The 27101-nt window shown below is 39.9% G+C and overlaps 1 protein-coding gene across 8 annotated transcripts in view; it reads right to left on the reverse strand.

The window, feature by feature from the left end:
- Window positions 1-27101, reverse strand: part of NCKAP5 (NCK associated protein 5) — a 380845-nt gene that overhangs the window by 163140 nt on the left and 190604 nt on the right. For all 8 annotated transcript variants that reach the window (XM_033064246.1, XM_033064245.1, XM_033064249.1 and 5 more), the window contains one exon: window positions 8797-8930. In XM_033064246.1, coding sequence (XP_032920137.1) covers window positions 8797-8930 — 134 coding nt within the window. The remainder of the gene's footprint in view (window positions 1-8796; window positions 8931-27101) is intronic.

Genomic DNA, 27101 nt, shown 5'->3' on the forward strand with positions numbered 1-27101 from the left:
TGCAGCTACCTGACACCTTTCAGGAGCTGGTGGGGATCTGGTCTATCAATTTTCCTTATTTGCTTGAATAGTATGAATCATGCCAGATGACTTAAAACTGTTCCATTGATCCCTCAGTGTTTCATTCTTAAGAGGGAAATGCCTGTTCCTTTGAAAGGGACATTCCCTCTGTAAGTCTTGATCTAAACCTGGGGAGAATCTGAAGAAAGACCTCACATCTGTCCTTGCTGATACTGATGGACTAAACCCAAGCATCTTTTCTTTTTTAAATCCCATTTTTTCCTCTACATGACATATGTCAAGAAAACGAACCAGCAACATGCATGCAGCTAAAACAAATTCCTTACACCTTCAGGAGATATATCCCTGAGGAAAAACTTGTAGAGTAACCATGAAAATGTAGTATCAGAGTAAGGCATGAATAATTAGAACTACATCTATAAGCTAATACAAGGAAAATAAATTCCATCCTATTCTCTTAATGTTTATCATATACCCTGAGAAGCAAAACTCTACAAAAGTTTGCATCCAGTATAATGGATTTTCAGCTTTAACTATATTCACTGCAACCTTTACTAATCGTATTTGAAACGTGCATAGAGGAAAAGAGACACCCAAAATATTTTGGTAAAAGAATAAGATAAAAACTAAAATTTTAAGTTGCCCTGTCCAATTTTGATCACTGAAAAAACAAATGAACTGCTGCACAGCCTGTTACATTAGAACAATACCATGGAATAATTACAAGTTCTAAGATAAAATTAAAATTACCATAATAATTCTCCTGTGAAACAATCCAATCTATGCAGACTACGAATTGCTACTAGGTTGAAAAAATGCATTACCACCTCAAGTCAGGCAGATAAATAATTCTGTTTTCATTACTTAGTGGAGATACTTAAAAGGTTATGCAGAGCAGGATGAAAAACTGATTATATTTGCAAATTATGAATTGGTCACATCCAAGGACCAGCTCTTTACATGCACACCAGCATTAGAAAGCCAGCTATGCAAACTGTAAAGTAAAAATATGATTCCACAGAACTTTCTTGCTGAGGAGAGCAGAAATGCCAATCTATAGGGATCCCCTTTGGGTACAACATGTGGTATCTAGAAAGGGACATCTTTGTGCCTGTTTTCTGGTATTGTTCCTTGCACCACCTCCTTTAGAGTACTTTTGTGAAAGGCCTTTTCTCCTCCCTGCCTCATACACACACGAAAACCAGAAAACCTTGCTTTAAATCGAGACAAAACAAAGTATTCCTCTATTATTCTACTCAGAGAGACAAGAGTCAGGACTTCATGATCCTCTCCTCTTTCTACTATTTAAGCTACTGAATTCCCCAAAAGTACTCAGAACAATCTTTTCCTTCTGCCCTTAATGAGAGGTGAATCATAGCATGGTTTAGGTCAGAATGGTTTGGGTTGGAAAGGACCTTAGGAATCATCTATTTCCAACTCCCCCACAGACAGGGATGCCACCCACTGGATCAGTCACAGAAGTCACACCAGGATCTTAAGAAGGATGAGCACTTTTCAGGATCAGATTTTATCTGCTTGCAATTAAAATGGGAGTGTAAGCTCCCTGGTTTAGTTTGATATAAAACTGTAAAGGTAAAACATAGACTCAGTCAACCCACGAACCTTTGAAGATTCCAATCAGGTTCATAAAAAAGAAGTATAACTATGAAGATCATTTGACTTTATGTCAGCTTTATAATCATATTATTGCCTCGTGGTTTATGCCTACCACCATCAATTTGAATGCACACCACTGCCCATTAATGATACATTTACAGTTTACAAGTTTTATAGTACAGAAAAATTACTAATACAAGCAACCTCAAGCATTGAACAGGAAAACAACCACAAAAATTGTGATCATAAACTCACATTTCTGTCTGATCCATTAGTAAAGAGGAACAGTCTATAACCTGCAAATTGCATATTGACCATGGGTTTTCAATCTTTTGACAAAAGAAACCACAAGTCTGAGAAGATCAGTAAACCCAATGGGATAAACCTATGTTGTTTGGGTAGCAATTAAATCTAACCATGAAATCAGAGGATTGGTCTTATTTATATTGATTTTAAATGTGTGTGTTTTTCTGACTCTCCAGGGCAAATAGTCACTTTGAAGAAATCAAAGTGTGAACATCTGTGTGACTTAGTGGAGCACAGGAAAGACCAGAAGCTGTGACAGGCACATTCAGTGGAGACTTGAAAACTGTCCCATAATTTCCATATCAGGAAGGGGTCATTAATAAAAAGTGCCATTGTACAACACTATGGGCTAGGACAAGAAGTCAGAGATGGAATCACTGGGTTGGTGTAGAAAAAAACTCAGTTGTAGCTCAAACTAGACTGATGTTTTTAAAAACAGCCTTTCATTTTACCAGAATCATCCACGACAGATCCTAAGGTAACACTTGTTCTTTGCTGGCCCTTTTCTCACCTGTTCTTGCCTAGTTTAACTCCTCTAATCAATTTTAATTTAATCAACTTTAATCAACTGGGACATAACTTCTGTTTACACAGATCTCTTTGAATTACTGGGCTCAAAAAGGTAAATGACAATACTGTTTCAAAGGTGACTCTCCATAGTATTACTCCACTGCAAGGATTTAAGGCCTTTATCAGCATACTGCCTGGGAATTTCCTCCATTTCCTTTCTAATATTCTTTGTTATACAGATATTATGAAATGTAGATGATTTTTTTAAACGACAAAGGCACACAAACAATCTGAAGTAGGGAATTTTCCATGTTTGGGTTAAGAAAGATGGATCTGATTTTTACATGAATAAACTAGACTTTGAAGACTTCTATCCCAACGAAACAGGAAGCAGAATATCATTTCATGTCTCAGAAATCAGTAAAAGGCAATAGATGCAAACTTGTAGAAATATGAGTACGATGTATCCTGTGAGCACGTAGACAAATACAAAGCAGAGGCAGGATTTCCTGAGCACACAGATCACCATGTTTTTGCCTCTGGAAGATAAAATTACCCATTTCCCTGGTCCCCATGCAAGAAGCTTTCAGCAGCTAAGGGCTGTCATGGAACACCACCACATGATTTACCAGTGCACTGGGTACTGAAATAGGGCAGGCTCTTAATGCAGCCTCAGAGCCTTCAGAGTCCACAGAAGATGGAGAACTGCAGGTCCTTCCCTGTGCATCCTGAATGATGCCTGGAGCAAAGCAATCCTTTGCTCCCTGAAAGTGCTGCACAAGTCAACATACATCATGCAACACAATTTGCTATAACTCCTGCTCCTGGCATGACTTCTGTGTTTCAAGTTTACCCTGGCTCCTCAGTCACTCTCTGCAGTCACTCTGGGCTCATTGCTTTTGTTCTTCCTCAACTTCAGTACGAAAGTATTATTTCAACCTCATGGTTTCCAATGTGAGAATAAGAATTTTGTTTCTGAAGAAAACAGAACCACCACACTCATTGAAGGTATTTGTCATGTTCGTGTACTTTCAAAACCATCATAGTCATACACAGAACTAAAGAGTGGAAAAAATTTGGCCTGGTATCAAATATTATAAAATTTTCATTTTAGTTTTTGTTGGTCAAACAACAGGAAACTATATATAGTACAAAGTAGCCCAGAAACTGAGTGAGGTCAAACTCCATACAAACTTGGGGCAATCTCCTCCTTGGGTTTAGTTTCATGAGTTTAGTAAAGCCATTCTTTTGTATTCTGTCAGGTGAAAAGTATTCACTCAAAAGCTCCTTGATCTTACTTAGAATTGTTCTTGACAGTTCTGAGTAACTATTATAGATGAAATATGTACCTAAGTGTTGTAGATGCACATAAACAAAAATATTAATGTACTCACTCCAGCAGTATTAATCTAAAAGAAACTTCATTCTTTAGCTCTGTCAATTCTAATCAAAAGGTAAGATCAATATCCTGAGCAGTAGTCAGAGCCCCAGAAAAGCAGCATTCACACCATGTCCAGAGGCTTGTAGAGTCCAGCAGCTTCCCCCACAACCCTGACACCCACCCTGCTGCTCAGGAGAGGAGGTGAAAGAGTCAGGAGGGAAGGAATAAAGTTGAGCCTGGGAAGAAGGGATGGGTGGGAATAAGTGTTACTAGTTTTGCCATTGTTTTTCACTACCCTACACTATATTTAATTAGCAATAAATTAAATTAATCTTTTCCAGGTCAAATCTTTCTCCTTGATGGTAACTGGTGACTGTTCTTAATCCATGAGGGTTCCTTTTTGCTATTCTTTTCTCTCCCAGCCCCCTTGAAGACTGACTGAGAGAGTGGCTGGGTGGGCAGTGGCAGCAGTCAGGGTCAGCCTCCCCCAGCTCTGACAGTGCTCACCTTGCAGTCAGCAATGTGAACAGGAGAGACCCAGTAGACACGGAGAACTTACTCGTGTGTGACACTCATTCACCACTTCTTGTGACATTTCACACAGTATCAGCTTATAAAATCCAGAGGAATCTAAAACCAAAGGGCAGGATGACAAGGTCAGCCTTTGATACAGCCTCTCTCTATCCCTGGGCCAACCTGTCTGCCACAATAACCCTACACACAGGCCATGAGGGAGAACGACAGGAGGTTACTGCAGAGCCACACCATGCAGAATTGCAGACAACTTCCTCTGTCATCTCCTTCTGAGAAAAGGACTGAACTCCCACATAGCATCTTATTCACCCCTGCTATGACAGAATCCAAGGAATGCCATCAATAGCTGCCAGGAGAATATTATAATCTCCACAGAAATTAGATTAAAAGGTTATTAATGGTTGACCTTAGGCAAAGTGACCAAACCCAGACCTCCTGGGCTGGTGGGTACTTCCCAGTTGGATGTGGATCACCAGCCATGGCAGTAAGGCCACAGGGGTGAAGGCAGGTGTGACCTCTGGATGGAGCAGACCTTAGAAATCACAATGTCATGACTGAACATCAATATGCTGATGAAATGCAAAAAAATCTCCTTATCACAGCTGCAAGGAAAGCAGTTATCATTCTCACTCACCTGTTGACAAGACAGAGTGGAGTTAGGGGAATTAACAATAATTGGAAAATACAAAAAGGATGTGGATTGTGGTTGTAAACCTACAACTACACAGTTCTTTTATGCCAAGTGTAGCAGTCATTTTTTCCCTTGTCAGAAGCAACAGGCTTAACCCTAGGGTCAATATTAATGTGAGGGGAATACACAGTCTAATGAAAATTGCACTCATCCCATTCACAGGACCCTGGCAGATCAAACAAGAACCATTTCCTACTTTTCCAGCAACATCTATTCTTAGAAGCCTGAGGCAATTTTCCAGTCACAGACATTGGTACCAATAAACAACACAACTTTAACTGAAATAGTTTTTGAAATTTACCCAAAAGGGATTTTAAGATTTGATAATGGGCTCTTCAATTACTGTTTCCAGATATACTTTATAATAGTTTATTGAACTTGCTTCATGCAGACCAAAATAGGGATCAAAGTAAAGCTACCTCTTTGACTGCTTTAACATTTAATCACAGTTTAGAGTCACATGAACTGTATGCATTCAACAGACGAGTTCTACTGCTTACTGATGTACAGCAGAGAAATGCAATCAATTTATATTGTGTCTATTAGTGTGCTTTTTAGAATGATACTATAAGTCATGTGCTACTGTGGGCAGAGCTGTTGCTTTTCTGTTCCTACTGTTGTAGGAAAATGCTGAAAGCAGAAAAAGCACAGCTGAAACTAACAACAAGGAGGTAAATGAGACACAGCAAAAATGGGAAAGTCAGACTGCATGGCACTGTCTTGGAAGAAACTGGTTGATTTCTTTTTATAGGGTAGGTCTCTGTGCATTAGAGAACTGAGCAGCAATGAATACAATACAATGTCATGCCAAAAAGAGCCTTATGGAATTTAACAGCTCTAGTGAAACAACAGATCTCAGTGGGTTTAAGAAAGAAAACATCAAGTATTTCAACTCAAGGTGAGATCATACTAAGGCAATGCAAAGGTACAAGCATCCAGCTACAGTGTAAAAAACCAACTTTAGTATTAAATATTTTTCCTGCAGGGTTTCTCCACACCTCAAACCTATTTCATCTCCAATAAAATTAAAACACAAATTTAAAACTACATGGACACATGTTACAATTCTGGAAAAGAAACTTCAGTTTAAAAGCTCTTTCAGCAGGTATCATGTATTTATCAAACTAACTACTGTGTCACTTTAAGGCTCTGGCAGATTTATGCAGGTGTTAAGAAAGAGAACTTCAATTTATTTCAGAGTACTAGACTGAAATATTGCTTACTTGGTAACAACAGAAATGCCATTCAATAAGAAAACCCCTCACCTTCTGAAGTTCTCCATCTCAAACCATATGCTTATATGACAGATTAAAGTTTCCCCACAATTTCAACTGGGAATAGGGAACATTGCTCTCCTGATTACAAAAGTCAATTTACAGATTACCACCAACTATTATATTTCATTCTTTCCATCATGTAAAGAAAATAGTTTGAAATGTAAAGAAATATATGTAGAAATGTCTAGATAAATCCTCTCAGTCCAGGAATTACACATATTTAAAAGATTTATGCTGTAGTATATATTCTTACATTGATCTATCTGCATCTGAAAGACAGAATGTTTGAGCCCAAAATATTATTCTCCAGTTATCTTCTTCACTTGGTTCTAACATTTCCTCCCATCACCATTTGTCTTGTCCTGTGTAATTGTGCTCAAATTAAGAAAAAAGGTTCCAAATCCTTCAAACAACACAGAATCTCTAGGCAGCACAAGATTATCCAGCTTCCAGTTCCATTATTTGTTTAAGCAGGATAAGAAAAAATACACTCATTTAGGGAGAAAGTTGTTTGTGTAAGCTAATATCCTAATATTCTACCAAAAATCAGCAAAAATAACCTTTAATATTCATCATAACAAACACAATGTTGTAAAATAAAACAAAATATTTAAGTGGCACATTCTCTTCCTAGCATCTGGCCTACACTAAAATAAAACCACAGCCTGATGAGGCCAGCAGGAGTTTTCCTCACAGGAATAGCAGGGCTAACCAAGATGCCATTAATGAAAAATGATATTTAAGTTTGCCTTCAAACAGTTTAGCCAATGTGCAGACAGCCTTAAAAAGAACATAATGCTGATTTAGAGGGCCTTCACCTTTATCTAAATCAGAGTACAGACATAAAGAGACAAACAACTTTAATTCAAAGAACTTGCGTCCCTCTGCTTCTCCACAGACCCGAGCACGCTCGACTGCAAATAGCAGTGGAAGAAAAAGAATGGATTAATTTGAAGATAGTGGACTTCAGGGAACCTGACTAATAAAATAGTTTTTCTTTTCAGAAACATGGTAGAAATGAATCAGACTACTGCAGTTCCACAGGAATAATGAAGAGCTCTCCTGAAAAGATGTGAATATGCATCAGTTACAATTCTATGAAGGCACTGGGAGCATCACTCTGGAGACTGGCTCCCCCTCATCCCTTCTTTTCTTAACCATGGCTCCATCACCTTTAAAGTTAATTTCACAGGTTTCTAGCTATTGCAGCAATAACACTATTCTAAAATGAGGACTTCAGGAAATTCTTCCTTAAACAAAGATTAATATACAATAGAGCAAAATATTCTAACCAGGAATACTCATGGGGGTGGATTTATTTTGTGTATATTACTCCAGGAGTCTCATCAGAATAAGTAAAATAGAAAGCAAGGATCAACAAAGAGGAACAATAGAAAACTAAAAAAAGAAATATCCTTAGCTTTTTTAATGGGGAATTTCAGAATTCACCGAACACTTTATGGTTTTTAAATAGTTTTTTTGAATTCTGCAGAGAATTAATGCAGATTTTTCCAAACACAAAATAATAGAGGAGAACAAATTTTATTATTGCTATCAGTGGTTTTTAGAGTGTTGCCTAGAAACCCAGATTCAAATCAGAGGAGCAGCATGGCAAACATGGAGGAAATAAGAAAAAAAACCACAAAATATGCCCAAAGCAGAAAACCCTAAAAACCCCAAGAAACATAACCAATGAGAAAAATAAATCTCCAGGTTTTTTCACCTTATTAAACTGAACTTGAGCTTTTAACAATTCAGTGGTCTAAGGGAAGGAGTTAGTATTCAGTCTTGATGGAAAATATACATGAAATTCCATTGTCTCTTGATTTTTTTTGGATTGTTTTGTGTTCACGTGACAAAAGCAATGAAAAAAATTTGTTTGATGTACAAGATCTCATCATGAATCATGAAAACAATAAATAACTCAAATCCTTACTATTATCATATGAATGGTTTGTGTTAATCCCTGTTCTAAGCTGGTCCTCCTGTAAATGGAGCTCTGTTCTAGCCCAGTGGCAATGCAGGAAGAGATTTGAAGCAGGTCCAAGCAGGATGAGCTTGCCCAAAGCTGCCAAAAGGCTTCACTTTTTCTTCCTCTCTTTATTCAGATTGATCAAACCTGTTCTTGTTTACAAGACACAAACACCCACATACTGATTTATCAACGGCATGCACTTCTTGGGAAGTGAAGATCTACACTCAGAAAATTATTGGGAATTCTTGCAAACATAAAATCCCTAGAAAAGAAAATTTTCACCATCCCATAAATGATGGTATAAATCTTTTAAGTGTTCCAACAAACATTCAGCCAAGAGCTTGTGGTGTTTACAGGATTTCAGAGGGGGAGCAGGTTTTGCCTTAGATTAGATCCATCCAAGTTATCCACAGGTCTGGACAATGTTTCTGCACCAAGGAGTGTTTTTCCCATGTTGTGAATGCAGTTTACTCGTCTTACATACCTGGAAAACTGCTCCTGCAGCCCCCGCATCTGAGCCCTGCTCCGCTCCGACTCCAGCGTCACCTCCCGCAATCTTTTTTCACTCTCAAGTCTCAAATGTCTTTCTTCCTCCAACTCATGTATCAGCTTCTCACGCTGAAATAACACAAAAATTAATGTGTTAATTTTACACATAAACCCCATTTTGAAAAAAAAAAGAGATTTAATTTGGGAAAAATCATAAAAAGGAAATCAAGATAATTACCCAACTAATCCAGCGCCATCATTTTTGTGCAGTAATGTTACAGAGGGAAGAATTTTTTCAGAATATCCATCACACTGAGTTACCCTTCCTCAGCTCACTCATGGATGTCAGCATATTGAAAAACACCCATCCTCTCCTTCAAAGTGCTTTTCCTTCACCTCCATTCAAAATAAATATAAAAAATTACGTTTGAGATCTGTGACCCATCTTGCTAGAATGCAGACATGAGAAGCATGAAACAAATCAAGAGGTCAACTTGTCACCCATCCCTGAATGCTTCAACCTCACAAGGAGGAAAAACAACCTGACTGCAGCCACTGGTTTTCTTGTTTTGGCTGAGAGGAGGAGCCCTATCAGTAGAACAGAGTTTATTTGAATTTACTTTGTGAAATGCTATGATAATGAATGTGTATCAAAAACTGAGTACAAATCAAACTGATATGAGAGGGATAAAAGTGTCATTAATATTGCTAACAGCTCTCAAAGGCAAGTAAGATATGGGTTTTGCTAATTCTTAAAACAAAAGACCCAAAAACCCAACCCACAACATACACCACTACCTGGATAAGTCTACATAAGTCATGGACTAACCCTTTTTTTTAAAAAATAAAGAACATCATATAAAGGATACCTATGGATTTTAAAATCCTATTTCAACATTCGCTAAATATAATTTAAGAGGAGCAGAAAAATTAACCTAAAAGTTATTAAAAATGTTATTGCAATTAAAATAATGCATTTACAGCCTTTTCCATGTGACCCTGTTAAACGGAAATGAAATGAAATTAAATTTTATCACAGTGAATTTAAATGAGAAAAAAAAAATCAATAAAACCCCCAAGGATTTTACGTGGCACTAACATTATTCTCTGTCAGTGATGGGGTTCCCATGTCTAGGAGCAGGTTAGGTCATGGTAAAGCTACAGTGGGTTCCCCACCCATCTGCTTTGTGCCTGTGGTGCAGGGAGATTTGCAGCCTGTCAGACAGTCTGATGTAACTCCATGTCTGACCCAAATTTTCATGACATACCTGCAAAAATGTGTATAAAAATTATCCATACAGTTTCATTAGTAAATAACAAAGGTATCTTCGAGATAAGCCATTAAATGGGGGAGACAGGCTATTTGTACAAATCTCACAGCTATAAATCTTACTGGATAATAATTCACAATAGCAGTAACCAGGGGACCAAAAATATGAACATTGCCAAGTGGAAAACGGATCTTAAAGACAGTGATAAATAAGTAGATGCCACAAAGGGAGGCTGCAAAGGTTTAAATGAAATATCTATATGCTTGTGAAAAAATAGGAGGAATTACTCAGAGAACAGAGGGGTTCTGTCTGGTTGGCCATATGTAATACCTGGAAAATGGAAAACTGCACAACAACAAATTACTGGCAAATTGTTAGAACATTGTTCTAACTAAATTATTGAATCACTGTCCTTGGTGTTACATAGCTCTGTCCTGCCAGGTGCTGAGTAATCCTCAGTTTCTGCCACAGGAGGGAGGGCAGAGAGTTCAGCACCAGGCAGAAGACAGACAGCAACTGGCTCACAGAGGAAAACTCAGGCTAATGATATGGGAATATTCACAGCAGTCAGTATTGCTCCAGCTTAGATCCCATCAATGCCAACCTCAAAATGATCCAGGAACTCTTGCTGAATGCTGTCAGCATCTTCTCTTGTAGGGAAGTTTCACTGCTGCTAAAGGGACATCTAGGACCACCCGAGACAGTGGGTAACAAGGAAAATTACATAAAAGAAATATATAACAACCACCTAGGAGTTAAGAAGAGCTTTCTACAGAAACTGGGCTCAAAACCAAATATGCAGCTCAGGAACTGAGAAGCCACCTTAGCAGAAACTCAGGTGCAACTCTGAACACCTGAGTGGCCAAGCTGACCCAAGGCTGTGCCAGAGCTACCTGACACATAAAGCTTAACTCCAACCATGGACTGTAAACCAGAGATCCAGCCAAGCCTCCAAGGCTTATCATAACTGATGAACAGCCACAATGATCTTATTCTGATACTGCAACTATCTCTGCATGTCTGCCATGCTGACCATGCTCTGGCCCTCAAACACATCTTCCTACCTTAGGTACAAAGCCAGATCTCCACGGGTAGGACAGACAAAAAGAGAGACTAAAAGCATCTCAGGTTGCTCACAGCTCCACTGCCTGTCCTGCAGAAGGACTGTTCTGTACCTACAGGCACAGCCACACTCCTGCTCATCACCAACCCACACCTTCTGGTAGAGAACTGCACACACAGCACAGATTCACAAACCCAAACTTCTCCCTACTTCTCCCTAGCTGTGCAAGCTGTTTCTAGGTCTCATTCACCTCTTGCTGATAGATTAAAGAATGTTGTTGCTGCCATTTACTCCTTCTATTTACATGGGGAAGGCTATGTTACCATCCTACACAAAAAGATCAGCACATCCACATGGGGACTTTTTTCTTAAGAAAAGAGAACGTAGGAATTACCTTAAGAAAAGCACTCTGGAAATCCCTAAACATTAGGAACTTCTGGAATGAGCTAAATGTCCAGTTCCAATTCAGCACCCTCACAGGCAAGAATTACAACACATTATCAGTTATATGAGCACATACTGTTACTGTACAGAACTCCTGCTCCTTTCAGGCTTAGGGATGAACAACAAACCAGTCACAAGGCTACAAGACCAGAAACAACAGCACTGACCTATGGCCCTGAAATTCTGGTTCTCTTCCCAGATTCCAAAACCCTCCTGAATGAATGGGGCCAAGACTTGCCCACAGGACAGCTGCACAGCAACAACACCATCAGCCCTCACTGCTGAGATTCTTCACAGGAATTTATTGGCAACCTTGCAGCACTCTGCCATTTCTCCCAGGCAGAAAGCAGATCTGTTTTCAGCCAGATCACAGACAATAAATACTGTGAAGTGGGGAGAAAAAGGTGTAAGAGACCACCCACACTTGGGAAGTTTTCAGTCTGCAGGAAACAAAACACTCAAGTATACTACACACAGAAAGTAGCTCCCAGAAGTAGTGACCTTATCCACCAGAAAAGAGAACTAGATTTTTATTCAAACCCAGAAAATCCATAATGAAGTGTCAGAAGAGAAAAGTGAGCCTAAAGTACAGAAAGGCCAGGATTAAACGGAGATTTTTTTAGATTTTTTTGTTTCCTGGAAAAAGAAAACATATCCCTGAACTTTGCAGGAATTTTGTGCTGACTTAATGCACTTTATAAGCTCCTCTGTGCTAACCTCACTTTATTCCTGTGCAAAAAGAAAAAAAAAGGTGTGTGAGAAGAAATAAACAGAATTGGTTAAAGGTTTCATAGTGAACATAAGTTTAATACAAAGTGATAGAATTTGCATGCTACGTGAAGAAAAGGTTGAATAAAAAAAGTATCAAGCAAAATGCTTCAGTTATTTTTACACGAGGAAAATCATTGCCATATTCCAATGAAGTTTTGTATTCCCACTTGCCAATTCCTCTTTAATTGCAGATTCTTCTCTCCACGAGTTCTGCTTAAACTATTTTTCCCTGCTTCCTCTCCTTGCCTTCTGCAGCACAGCTGTACCCTTCCCTTCTTAGAAGCATAACCTTTACTTGATTCCTGCTTCCCCTTTTCAGCCTCCCCAGAGAGCCTGACTTTCATCACATCACCCAGTCAAATTCTTGATAACCTTCCAAACAGGCAAAAAATTCATGTGAACAAACTAGAGTGAAAGACAGTGTTAGCAAACTCTACTGATACTTTTGTGCAAGTACCGGAATATTTTAACACAGAACAAAGTTTCACGGGTTGCTCATTATGCTCCTGAGCCAGCACTTCAGCAAGCTCCTTTTTGTGTAGCTGTAGAAATGTTCGTGTCAAAATGTTTCATTCCTCACAGGGACATGTACCACACGTTCAGTCATCTCCTAAAAGTTAAGGAAGGAATCCAATCTGAGCTCCTCACGATCAAAACAAAAAGCATGAAAACTATTTCTAACTAGATTGGAGGTAACGCATGTGTTTGACAGAAAATGTGATTTGTTCCTCAGCACCCCATGAGAGACCAAGAGACGGCATTTACTCTCAGAGTTACTGGTGAATAGCTGTGCTCTCAGTCTAAGAACTAACCCTGTGCAGACATACAAGAGGAGCTCAAGCATTTGTGTCTCCCTTAATTACCTCGGGATGTGTCACTAAGGTCAGCACTCGGTTCTTTCACTTTCTACCAAAGTGCAAATGTCTGCACTGTTGAGTGAGGAAGCAGGATCGTGGATGGGGCAGGTGTGGATGATACAATTCCTCCAAAGCCATCTTCCCCTGCCTCTGGAACTTAATATAATAGATAAGGTTTCCTAGATACCAAGGCTGAGCCAAATTCCTTAAGAATTTGGTCACTCTCTAACACCTTAAAAGATAACTGGTTAGAAACTAGTTTGCGTAATTGGTCAGTTCACCTTTAGAACTTTTCACTTAGATTGGATGCTGTTTTTTGTATAAACTTTTTATTGGCTGTAGTTTGAATCCCCCTTGAACCTATAAATATGATTGTCTCCCATTTGTCTCTGAGAGAATCCTGCTTGACCACCCTTCACATGAAATAAAGATTCTTGTGGAATGCGTCAAGCAAGGCTCCGGTATTTCTCTGCTGGCTGATGTGAGAGATGACTGATAGATATTAGCACTCTCAGGTCCTGGTAAAACAACAACCAGGGGCAAAAAGAAAGTTTACAGGCAGGTGGCAGCCTGGAAGGCAGACAGCAGCACGTGTGGGGTGAGGGATCCACCACAGGTCCTTTGCTTCTGAGCAGCCTGGCACCAGCACACAGAGGGAACATGTGGCATGGACATGCTGATGTCTTACTTCTTTTTCATTCCTGGGCTTTTTCATTGTTAGCTTTAAATCTTGACATGGTGACACTAAAGCCCTCCAAGTCAAGGACTTGGAGTTTTACCTCCTTTACTGCTGGTAAAATCATCAGCTGTCTCATCAGAATGGCAAGACCAACTTCATGAAAATACTTCTCAGAGAAGTACTTGGTGACTTCTCCCCATGGGGGTCAAACATTTCTCATTCTAAAATGCTGCATCTCCCTGCCTTTATCTTGGTGTACGAACTTTTTTGTAATTTTTTTGTCCCCCCAGTCCTGAGGATGGGAAGCAGGAGCAAAGCTGATCCAAGGTTGAGGTCAGCCACCCACATCAGAGCATTTTCTTTTTTAACTTGTTAATTTATCTTTCACATTAAAAATCATACCATCATAATCAATAATTTTATCTATATGTTAAAGAAAAATGTGGCTGTGTGTCAAGATTTAAAACTAAAGACGAGTGCAAGTGAAGAATTAAGAGGTGTGGGGTATATACCACACCCACACCCACACACACCATGCAGGCTGTACAGGGCATTGCCATCCATCAGGGACAGCCCAACACTTACCAGAACTGCTCCCTCCTCCTGTTTAGCTTATCCTTGGGTCTTATGAAAAGCAACTCTTCAGAACAGTAAGATATAACCTGACTGAATAGTTCAAATATGAAAAATGTCCTAAGAGGGGCACACATGCAATCTCATCATTAAGGTTATGTTATAAGCAGGGGAAAGAGCTACTGCTTAAGTAGAAATAAGAATCCTCTAGCCTTGAATTTGTTCTCTGCTTCCCCTGTGCATCATAAGAAAGGGTTCACTGTGGTGCTGCTAATTATGCAAACGTGGGACTAATATTTTGTCAAAAAAAGTCTACATGAGAATATTTAGCACAGGCTAAATGTTGCCCAAAATCAGGCTAATAACCTTCACATTAAATTTTTAACAACTACTTTAAAGCATTTGCTAAAGAGGGTCACAATTTCTGTGTAATTAATATTGATTTCAAACAGATACTTTGCAATGAATTTAAATGATGGGAAGAAAAGATTAAAATATTTCTTGGTTTAGAGTTTGAAGTACCATTAAGTCATTGCTAACCCAAACTGAGTGTTTATGTATTTATTTTTAATGCATTTTCTGATGCTGTGCCTCTGATACTTTGCCATAAAAGTCATAATTTAACAGACTCATAGCCTGGTTTACAACACAACATCCCACAAGCCAGAGAGAATGCAGCCACAGAACAGACAACAATGACAACTGAATGAAGCAAACAAATAGCAGCTACTGGAAACACACTAAAATTAGTTTTTCTAGCAAGTCAGTGTCCAATACTCTTATGAATAAATATACACACATTCAAAGTATTCAAGCCCACTATTTCATCACCACTGTATGCCCTTTTGAAAGACTGCTGCAGGCAGGAGCCATAGAACAGTCTGGGACAAGAGATGAGAGAAGGATGATTAAGCAGTTCCATTTTTCAATAATTAATTATGAAATATTAATTGAAATAGAAACTGGAATGTGCAACTTGCTTTCCCAGTTGGTTTAACAAAACTCATTCTTTCTAATGCAATGAATATTTAATTCTCCCAACAAAATGCCTGGTGATCAAAAAGTATTTGTTCAAATGTCACAAAACACACCTGAGCCCCAGCTGCTCACACCCAAGCAGTTGGGGAAAGGGAAGTACAAGTGCTCTCTGTGTTTCAGGTATTTTGTGAGAGCTTGTCTTTGGGCCTTGCAAATCAAACAGATCAAGGAGTCCAAGGTGGTTTGCACACATATCTCTTACACAGAAGGTGGATGGAATCTCTTTGGTGAGATTTTCCCCCCTCTCCAGAGGCAGGTGGACCTGCTTGTTCCCCTCCTGCAAAACCCAGTCCTCTCCCCCAAACTCCTCATGTGCAACCTGGTCCCAAACCCAGCACACAGGATATTACATCCTCTATCTGAACCTATTTCACTCACAAATGACAGGAAAGAAATGTGATTAAAAACCAGAGAGCATATATCATTTTTTATTTCATCATGAATTGCACTGGGTACTGTATTTTTGTTCAAATTAAAATGAGTCAAACTTCAGTGTCCTTTGTTTGCTACTCATCGATCCCTGTTAAACCAAATGTTTCTCATTCTGTAATCAATACTTCTCTGCAAAAATAAACCCAGGCACTGACAAACAACTTTGCAGAACATTGCAGCATTCCTTGTAGTGGACTTAGTCAGCATGAAAAAAACATTCCCCCAAAGAAAGGGGAGAAAAGAAGTGCACTGCTTATTGTGCTTATTACAATTTTTACAGGCTGCTTACAGCTGAATCATTTGAGTGAAGAAAGATTTATTATATTAACCAGCTATTGAAAGCAGGGTTTTCCAACAGTGACAGTTAATATGCCTTTGTCCCTGGTACCACTGGGAATACTGACAAATGCACTTAAACACCCAAAGCCTTGCCAGGAATGAAGTTACAGGTGTGTTTAAAGCACAGTGAAGCACTGAAGGAAAAACAGCAGTAACATAAACACTTGGAGGGTTCATGGAGGGAGAGGCAGCTTTACTTCTAAATAAGAAAGTTAATGGTGAGGTTGTGTGGCTGCTTTGAATCAAAATTAATTTTTTCATTTCACCTTTCACCTGAGAGATTTGTACTACAGAGCTAAGTAAGAAATTTCCTTGGTTTATATTAAGCCTCGACTTATTTTCCCCAATTATTTTATGATGTAACCATTTTCCTTAAACCTATTCCTGCTACAGCTTTGCAACACTAAGATATAAATAGTATAAAAAGCAGTATCCTAATTTTAGGCTGGTATCTTCTATCTTTTTCATACCAGTAAGAAAAAAATGATGGTTCTTGAGAACAGCATTCTGCTCCCAAAATGACAGGCTGCCCAAAAAAACCAGAGGAAAATCTAACTGACACTAAATAATTTGTTTTAGAATTTTCTAAAAATGCCTTGAAACCAGTTAAAATTAAATAATTTTAAGCAATCATTCATTTTCTACTATGAAATGTCTATATGCTACCACATGTCTCTTTGGCTTCATCTCAGAGGAGCACACGTATCCCATAACTTTCAGATGTAAACCTCAAGCTTTTCTTGCCTCTAAGATGAATAACAAAACCAGGAAATGCTCGTTATTATTATTATTAGTGATATTTTGGTGACAGTAATTTACACACTTCATATTGTTGGGTGATAATGCTGCTCCAGAGCCATGCAAGGAAATTAGAAACTGTTTCTTGGTGTAGTTACTCCTTCTGAACAAAATAAGATGCTGGCTTTCATTGTGCACTAGCTCAAAATTGCCACCATGTGGAAGGACAGCAACTTAATTTAGCATTATTTATACTGCATTGATATGGTTTTAATTGCATCTGTGCGGCAGAATAACTGCTGTGCTGAAGCTCCTTTATCATTGCAAGCCTACAATTAATCTGAATTAGGCAGGCTATTACACCAGCAGTACTGTATATATAGTTGGAGTTGTGATAACATTTATTTTACAAGGGAAAAAAATTAAATAACTCATAAAACCTTTTGGCTTCGAGCTGGATAGTGAGCACCACTGTCTGCCCATCCCCTCCAGGAGCTGTGCTCAACAGTCAGCCCTCCAAAAGAGAGCTCTGATTGCAGCTCTTCATTTCTGTGAAACACCCAGTGGCAGGCCACAAAAAATCACAGTCACCTTGGGAAAAGAAATTAAACAGCAAAAAATCCCCCTCATGGTCTATTAGAAACGAACAGACTGAAGTGAGCTCTGTGGAGCTGTTTCAGCCCTGGGGACAGAGCTGCACACACAGAGCCCTGACACAGCACATGCACAGGTGGGCTCTGCACAGGTGGAACACCCCAGGAGCATCCTTCTCTCAGCTTCCCAAAGCTCATCTCTGAGTCACCTGCAGAGCTGAATGTAGGCAAGTAACACAAATTTTGAAAATCTTGTCTCCCTAATAAAACTGTTGCTATTTATTCAAAATAGCCCAATTTTGAAGATTTGCTTCAATTCTTAGCATAATTAATTTCTCCATTTTAAACATTATTTTCTTATAGGTGGACAGGTGTAGGGAGAATACTATTAGTGAATCTGAACATCCCACATAGTCAGGTCATGTTTTTTTTAAAATTAGTAATCTTTAAGTGATTACACTTTTAACAATGAATTTTCAAATGTAATTGAGCTCCTAATAGCTTCTGCAGAGAGCAATTAAAGAAATCTCATTTCTCTAAATTAAACATAATCAAATGTTTTTCAAGTTCAAATAAAAACTTGCAAATTGTATTAAGATAGATATAAACCATATTAATACCTAGCATACAAAAGTGTGAAGTAAAAAACTGTGTCAGTACCGACATTAGAAACAGTGGCACTGCTAGGTAATACAAGGGGAAAAAAAATCCCTGAAACATCTCAGATTACAATGAGCAATTATAATTTCAAACCCTTTGTTACATGCTTTTTTTGGCAAGGTGACTTGCATTAATTGCAATAAAGCCTCTAAATAGGCATGAAACTGTTTGTTTAGTTTCTTATACTGGGTATATACAATATCTTCTTATTAGAAACAAAGTTTTATAACCAAGGTAACTTGTTTACAAAGAGCCTTTTCCAATTCTGCTACAAACAAGCAAAAAATTCCCCAGTCTCTGTTTACGTTTCCCACTTGTTTGATTCCAGAAGTTTTACAATAATGGTGTTTGAACCATAAAACAGCACAAAAGAGTGTGTGTAGACAGCATCTTGCAAGAGCCAACCCACCTGGGCCAGCAAAGTGTCAGTTGTTTGATTCTCCGACCATTTGCTATCAGATCTGCAATTCCCAAACATTTCCTGAAGGGATAGCAACGTAGCAATGCAGACAACAGAAGGTAAAATGTTTTCTGGCAAAACAAAAGCTCCAGCTCACAGAAATAGAAGTGAGGTTTTGGAACTTGAGTTTATCATAAGAACAAAACTAAATCTGTGAATAAATAAAACTGGCACCAAAACATTAACTGTAACTATACCACAGGTACAGCCTGCACATCTAAATGCTCACAGACTGAGTTCAGAGCTGAATGTTCTACTGACTGCAAGCTTCTCAGCCACTTTCTAGTGGATTTATCTGAACAAACAGGCCATGGAACAAACTCCCCACTCACAAAGACAAAAAATAAATGAACCCAAAGATAAGACATAAATTATCCAAGAAGGATCCAGGTTCAAGAATATGCCTGATCTCATAGGATATTGTCTGTATTTGGCAAGCAGAAACTCCCTCTTGGATCAGAAGTCTTGCAGCAAGGGCCAGGAGATTTGTGTCAAGTTCTCTCAAGTACATTACAAGTTCTTTGGACTTGTTGTGACCTATGTAGGTGCACAAGATGAGCCTTAGGCCACAAGGTTTAGAGAAATTTCCACACTTTCACTTGCTGAGATTACCTTTAATTTTTGATGTGGCATTGATTTCTTCTATAGATAAGTAACAGGTATTTGCTGGCAGTTTGGAGGTAAATTCAGCCTAGACATAGACTTGAGGAGGAAGGAGTGAAGAGAATCCTTGAAGTCTGAAAACCAGGGTTTCCCACAGCTTATAAAGATTTACAAAAGTGTTTTTAAGAAGTCAGGCATTTTCCAGGTCCTGTTCTTCATTGCTCAAAATGTCTACAGAAGATAATTCCATGAAGTGTGGCAAACAGTGGTCAGCCCAGATTCAGAAGATTTATTTAAATTCTTTTTAACCAGGTAATAATATTTTGATAAGCAACTATGCAAACATAACCACAGAACAGTATTTTTTGCATACTTGCAAATGGTTGGGAAGGCCAGACAGCATGGGGGGAGAGAAGTGAATGGAAGACTATGAATTCATAGTCATGCTGGACTTTGATTCCTCAAACACTGATGCCTGTCCATTTAAAAGAACTTGTTACAGTGAAATAGTGCACAGCAGAAATAAAACAATTTGTGAAAGGGCAGAAGAGAAAAGAAAGGTAAAAAAGTCAACGAAAGGTGATATGTCACTTGTATACCTGGTATGGATTTTAACCTATGGAACCCACATACAGCAATGCAGTATTTACTGCTACAGCCCCTGAAGGGTGCAGGGAAGGGGGACAGTTTCCTCTGGATCCAGCTGTGCTGGTGGCCAAGGTCGCTGCTCCAGCCTGATCCCTCCTTACCAGCAGCTGGAGGTCACCAGCCTCTCCAGTCAGCAGAGAATTGCCTGAGGCTCAGCACAGGAACAAGGCAAGGCTTAACTGAGCCCCCAGCAGGGCTTTGAAGTAACCTGGTGAGTGGTGCAATGAAGCAGAAGATGGAGCAGCAGCACAATCCCAGCCCACTCAGCCAGGGTGACAATAACCCCCAGCAGGGACACAGCCACATCCTAAATGCCTCCTGCTTATCTGCAGTGCCCGTGTGCCTGCCTCCTCTGTCAGTGACCAACATGGCCTTTAGATGATATAAATGGTTTCTTTTCTGAAGGACTGAATGCTCACAGAACAAACGGGCACGGGGCTGAATCGAGCATTTCCCGCCTGGACCTGTGCTGGTGAGATAGGAGTTAAGGCAGCAGGATAAGCACAGGATAAGCAGCAGGAAAAAACACACTTCTGAGAGTTTTATTTGGCTTTAAGAGATGGGTCAGTGGAACTCTGGTGCTCCAGGGAGCTCTGGGATTTACTCACAGGCTAGGATAGTGTGTGGGTTTTTGCCCCGATGCTGGGGAGTGTTAGGGCTTCTTCACTTTTTGCACTTCTCATTAATGTGCTTGTACTTCCTGCTAGTAAATAGGATGTCAAGGAGTTAATTGAAATAGATCTAAGGTTAAAGAAAATTTATGAGACTGAGAGAAGTAGAACTTAACCATGCCAGTCACGAGATGTGCTCAGAACTGTCTGCAGTGCCATCAGACCCCCACAGATCTCAGATATACCAATATTTTCATTTTCACACACACTCTTCTATTTGCCTCTCTTGGCTGACACATTCAACACCTCTGGCATCACTGCTTTGCTGCTACCTCTTCATACAGCATTTTTTTACCTCAGGCTCTTTACAGCATTCCTCATGAACATGTCAGATCTTATTACAGTTTTTCTATGTCCACTTGTAGAGTCCATTTATGGTTGGTAAGTAACTGCAAAAAAAGTTGCCTTATTTACTCAGCTGTTCCTTGCATGGATTCCAGAGTCCTACTGCTTTAGTTTTCTGACAAATGTGTCTGTTTTCCATATTTACCCTCTAGCACTGCAGGCACTGCCACAGGCAGTAGGGAAATGCTGTGGTTTTTCTGTTAGCTGGCACATCTTCTATGGTATTTTTAACAGAGCTGTCACTACAAAATCTTTTATTAGTGCTGACAACACACACACTCACAAGAACTGACTCAACTTTCAGGGGCCAGCCTGAGTTTGAAAGTCTGGTACCCGGTAGAACATGAAAAAATCAAATAACAATTTTTCATGCAGTTTTTAATTCATTCACTGGTCAAAATTAAATAAATAAAAAGCTTTGTCTACACCTGATATAATTTTACTATCACTTTTCAGTAATAGGTCCATTTGAATTTCTGTTTGTGTTTCCAGAGACCAAATTCAGCTCAAATCTAAGTGCCAGCCTTTAGAGGCTCTACTCTTTTAGTCCCCTTTCTTACTAGAACAAGTAGCCTGAATACACTGGTACAGCTGAAGGTCAGAAACAGATATAAAAACTCTGACACTTTTTTGGTCTTCATTAGCACATTAATCTTTTTATGCAGGACATATCTGTTTTATTGGATTTAATCCTAGTTTATCCTCATCTATTAATTGTGTATGTAGTCACATACACATCTAATTTAAGACATAAAAAAAAATCTGGCTTTTTTCAACTTTATAGTGAGTTGACAATTTTAAGTGTTAGCTTGATACTCCTGAAGAGAAAAAGTAAATATGTTTTCTACAGAAAAAAACTACTAGAACCAAGTAGTGCAGCTCTACCTTCTTCTGCCACCTCCACCTTCAGCACTTAGCTGAAAAAAATCAGCAGCTATTAGACTGAGTAGAAGTTCTGCTCCTGGACAGTAAAACACATAATCACATAATTAAAACTCAGGACTTTCCACGAACATTTTCTGCCATGTAGAGCACTGAAACAGGAGTCAGGAGAGTAATTCTGAATTTTTTAGTACGTTTTAGCCAGCACACTAAATTTGCAAATAATTTCCACATATAGCTCCTGTGTCTTTCTCTGGGGCAAAAACTTTAATAGCAAGAGAGTGACCCCTTTTCCCTAAATCAGGACAGCTCAGCAAGGCTTCCTGAATCCCAGCCATGCCAGTTTGGGTACAGCCCACTGGGCACAAGAAGTGTGAATAGTGGCTTAGCAAACTCTGCAATTATATTATCTTTAAGTTCTGGAAAGACATAAATTCTGCTACACATTTGCAGAACAGGAGATTTGCTCTTCCCCAGTGCTTCTGGGGACTCCTGCAATATATTACTGAGACAAACAACTCCTGTCACTCACTCATGCCATCAAGTTTGACATCAAATTCAATACAGGAGAATTATGAACAAACTTGTCTAAATGGGGTTGAGAAGAACCACCCACACTGCAAATGACCATGCAGGCAGAGCTGGGTTCCTGGGAATCAGGTGCACAAGGGTTTGCTCAGCTTTAGCTGCTGTGCATGGGGACCAATGCCATGGAGCTCTGCTGGTCCTGCTCCTGCCCAGGCATCGAGCTGTAAGCCAACAGCTACATGGAGAGAGCAAAACTAGGAAACTTTTCTCTTTCCTGTCTCCCTTCACACATTAAACACATTTCCAGAGCTGATATTCTTGTTTCTTGCAGTTCACAAGAGTATTTCTGCTCACCTGCTCATGTTCCTTCTCAAGCTCTTCCTTCTGATGTGTGTCAGATCACATGCAGTCTTCACACCTTGACTTTCACTTATCTCCTCCCACCTATTTGTGAATAGGTTTCCCTTATGCACTGATGGAAGATACAGGCACTGGAAACCTGTTAGACTATGAGAGCTGACAACTCTCAAAGTCTAGCTCTACTATGAAATTAATTTTCAACTTCTCACTTAGTGCATGTATTTTTTGACGATATCTCCTACATCACAAGTTTTTCCTTTTGAGGTGGTTAATTATGAATGACATCAGGAAGTAGTACATCACTCAAGATTTCCAACAAGCACCTGGAAATTCTGACCAGCTCCTCTAGGACATCCATGGAAAAAGTTTCTTATATGGAAAACTGTGCCAGCCACTGCCACAGGGAACTTTTTAATAGTTACCACCAGGAGCAGGATGCTCCCAAGAGATAATGATTTTTCCCCAACATTCAGAAAGCATTTCTAAATAAGCAATGTCACCATGGATGCCAATCACAAATGTGCATCATAAAGATGTAATTACACAATGACAGTTGTGTGAACAGCACACACTGAGCCAAATCCCCTCTCACTATTCATTCCAAGCCCCTGGGCTGTGACTGTCCATGGCACACCAGCACTCCAGGATCCAAGCATCAATCAGCACTATTTAGAAGACCCTGCCTCTTCCCCAAAGAGTTCACCACCTACACAGGCAAACAGGAAAACAGCAGAAGAGTCAGAACAAAGCTTGTTTTACAAATTAGCTATTTACACCAGAAACTAAATGTTTTCCAAGATCATAAAGGATTTAGGTGGCAAAGGTAATTACAGGCCTTGTAGGACACCAGAGTTAAAGAACATGACCATTAATGAATGCAGTGAAGAGAGGTTTTAAGCACCTGGTTATTTACAGTCACACAGCAAGGTGCTACATGGAAAGCACAACTTTTCCATGTAAGTTGGAGAAGGAAGAAAAGCCACTTCACAGCCAGGTAAGGCCCTGTACCAGGCCTGGCACTTTCATTAATTTGCAGACTAACTAGAGAGAGCATCATGCCAAGCGGTATGGAAATAACACAATCCAAACATCACAGTCATTCCCACAGTCTAGACAGTCTCCTCTTGCAGGACATGCAAGCGAGTCTGATCACCAGTTCCAGACTTGGAAAACTGTGTCATGAGATCTTCATTATGAAAGATCCTGTAGAATATCAAAAGATGCCTTATCACAATGCAATGGACACGGAGCCAAAACAAACACAAAGTATGTAAAAGCAAATTCCTGACAAAGCAAAAACTGAATTAAAGTGTATGAGAACTGGAGTTGGGAGGGAAAGGACAGCAAGGATCACAGTTGTCCAAATTATATGAATTTATACAAAGCTAAATAGGTTTAGTACAGGAAGCCATTACTTCCTTACCATGTTTTAATATTTCTTTTAAATCTTGGAGGGAAGCTGCGAAGAGATGCAATTATGCTCTGCCAAGAGAAAAACAACAAAAATCTCATGGAACTTAATGGCACAAAAACTATCCAAAATATAAAGTCCAAATCTTTTTCAGAGGAGTTGTAAATAGTTTTCCTGTCTACCTGCAAATTGTTCAGCGGTCAGAAACGGGCCAAGAGTTTTTCCCAGTCTCTGCTGTCTCTGTTTTATTCACCCTCATCTGGTTATTTTCTATATACCTGTGTTGTGTCACTGCCCAGAGCGAGCTGACAAGCCAAAAGAACCTTACCCTGCTCTCTTGGTGCTGTGGAGCAGTTATGGGTCAGGGCTCCGTGGGCTGGATGCTGAACAAAGCCTTGTTGCAGGAAGGAGTTTGTACTTTCACATGCAATTTAAAGCACTGCTTGAGCTGACTCATTCCAAGGGTCAGCACTGACTTCACAGAACAAGCTCCAAGAACACTGCATGAATTTAAATAAATGGAAAATTAATAGAAGCAGCACAACTGAGCAACCCTTGGTATTTTGTCCTTCCTTACACAGGAACTTTCTCTCCCTCCTGGTAACCTTTACTGCCCCTTGCAGGGGAAAAAAACCAAAACCTTTAATTAAAAAAATAAAATTAAAAGAAGTCTTAAGAAGATAAATTAATGAATTTTTATATGTTCCCAAAATTAACAATGGAAACACACCTTTTACAGAAACAATTGCTGGTATTATAAATTCTACTGTAATAGTTTAACTACTGGCCACCAAAAAATAAACCAAATAAAACAAGCCCAACAAAAATCTAGCAACTTCTTTTACTTCTTATAGCACACTAATTTCCCCAGGTACTTCAAGAACAAAGTTGCAACACCAAGTACACCACAGCAGTTTCACTACTATTAGTCTGTATAAATTTACCTTCCTAGTTTGCATAAAATTAAAACTGTTGGCCCAGAGAACACATTCACCTTTCCTCTTCCTCATGCTTAGATGTTGTGACTAATCCAGTCCTACCTCAGATCCCTTTTTTGCATGAGCTAAAAGCAGTCCAGAAATGTTCTGCCTTTTCAGCCTGCAGATTGGTGGCCCTATTCAGGTCACCCTTACAAAAATATTAATCCAGCAAGTGTTTGGCTTACTCGAGTCAACTCCTGCCATTGCCTGGAGGAGCTCAGGATTGCAGAGCTTAACCTTTGATATGAAAATGTCTGCAATTCACTGTTATTAGTGCATGGGTGCATCACTCCCATTAGGCAGTGAGATATTGCCTAGAGCAGGTTCCATCTGCTCCCAGTCATAAAGCAGGGTTTGCTCCACGCTGGAGCCAAGTGCCACTCTGATATTCCATACACCCATGGATGCTGTGAGATCTGCCTGTGCCCTTTCTGTGCTTGCACATCCCCTGCCTTTGTTATCTAAAAATGGCAATTTCTACTGGAGGGCAGTTTAGCCAAGATGACATGCTTTCTACACATTGCCTCTGTTTTACTTTCAAACCTTATATAAATGCATTTTGATGTTGGTTTTTTTTCCCCCGTGTTCAGTGATTTTTACATAATTCTGTTTGACTTTTCTTTTTCCGTTGACTAAATACTTGCTGAAGAGAGAGACACCACTTCGGTGAGTTCCAGCTGAATGGGAAAAGCTTGTTTCTGCTGCTCTGGACACAGCGCTGGTCCTTCCGTGCCACCGAAGCTGCGGGTGGCACCGCTGCCTTCGGAACGGCGAGTTCCGAGCGCTGCCTTTGGAATCGCAGCGCGCCTTTCCCGTGGCTGCAGCGCCCTCTCCTGGCCCCGGCCCCGAGCCAGGCTCAAACCCACGGGAATGCTCCGCATCCCGGAGCCCTAAGGATGAACTGCGCTCTGGAACAAACCCACGGGAATGGCTCCGCATCCCGGAGCCCTAAGGATAAACTGCGCTCTGGAAAAATCCCACGGGAATGGCTCCGCATCCCGGAGCCCTGCTTATGGATAAACTGCACTCTGGAACCCATTCATCGCTCCAGTCGCCAAATCTACGGGAATTGCTCCCATCCCGGAGCCCTGCGGATAAACTGCGCTCTGGAACCCATTCACCGCTCCAACTGCCAATCCCACGGGAATCTCTCCCCATCCCAGAGCCCTGCTTATGGATAAACTGCACCCTGGAACCCATTCACCGCTCCAGCCCTCAAATCCACAGGAATCAATCCCCAGCCCAGAGCCCTGCGGATAAACTGCGCCCTGGAACCCATTCACCGCCCCAGCCCTCAAATCCACGGGACTCAATCCCTATCCTGGAGCCCTGCGGATAAACTGCACTCTGGAACAAACCCACGGGAATCACTCCCCACCCCGAAGCCCTGGGATAAACTGCGCTCTGGAACCCATTCACCGCCCCAGAGTTGTGCCCTTAAATCATAGAGAGTACCCAAATTCATAATACTTTTAAAATACAGAATTTCAAAATGTCCACCTATTCGCAAATTTGAAGCGAACAACAAAAGGTACGCAGGATGTAAGGTTTTATTTTAAAACCAGTGAAGACAAAACCGCGAAGTTGTGAATGAGGACATTTGGCCTAATGAAGTATGAAAAACTAATGAGGTCCAGGAGCACGAAACCAGGCTTGTAAAGAATTTCAATAATCATTATTGATGCTAAAGCCGTTACTAATGTCACTGAGTTTCCATGAGGGCTGTGTGATGAAGTTTCTGAGAGAATGGAGCAGGACAGCAGGGTTATCTGTGCAAAAATACACAGTTTCACAGAGAGGGTAGCACAAGGGTCAGATTGCTTTTTTCTGGTTTAGGATATTTAATATTCAATGAGACATTTCAAAAAAACAACTTTGCCTCTCTCTGTACTACTTTCTAATTAAAGCACAGACAGATGCTTTCATAGAATGTAAAGACCCAGAAGGTGGGAAA

This window comes from Catharus ustulatus, chromosome 7 (assembly GCF_009819885.2).
Source record: "Catharus ustulatus isolate bCatUst1 chromosome 7, bCatUst1.pri.v2, whole genome shotgun sequence".
NCBI lineage: Eukaryota > Metazoa > Chordata > Aves > Passeriformes > Turdidae > Catharus > Catharus ustulatus.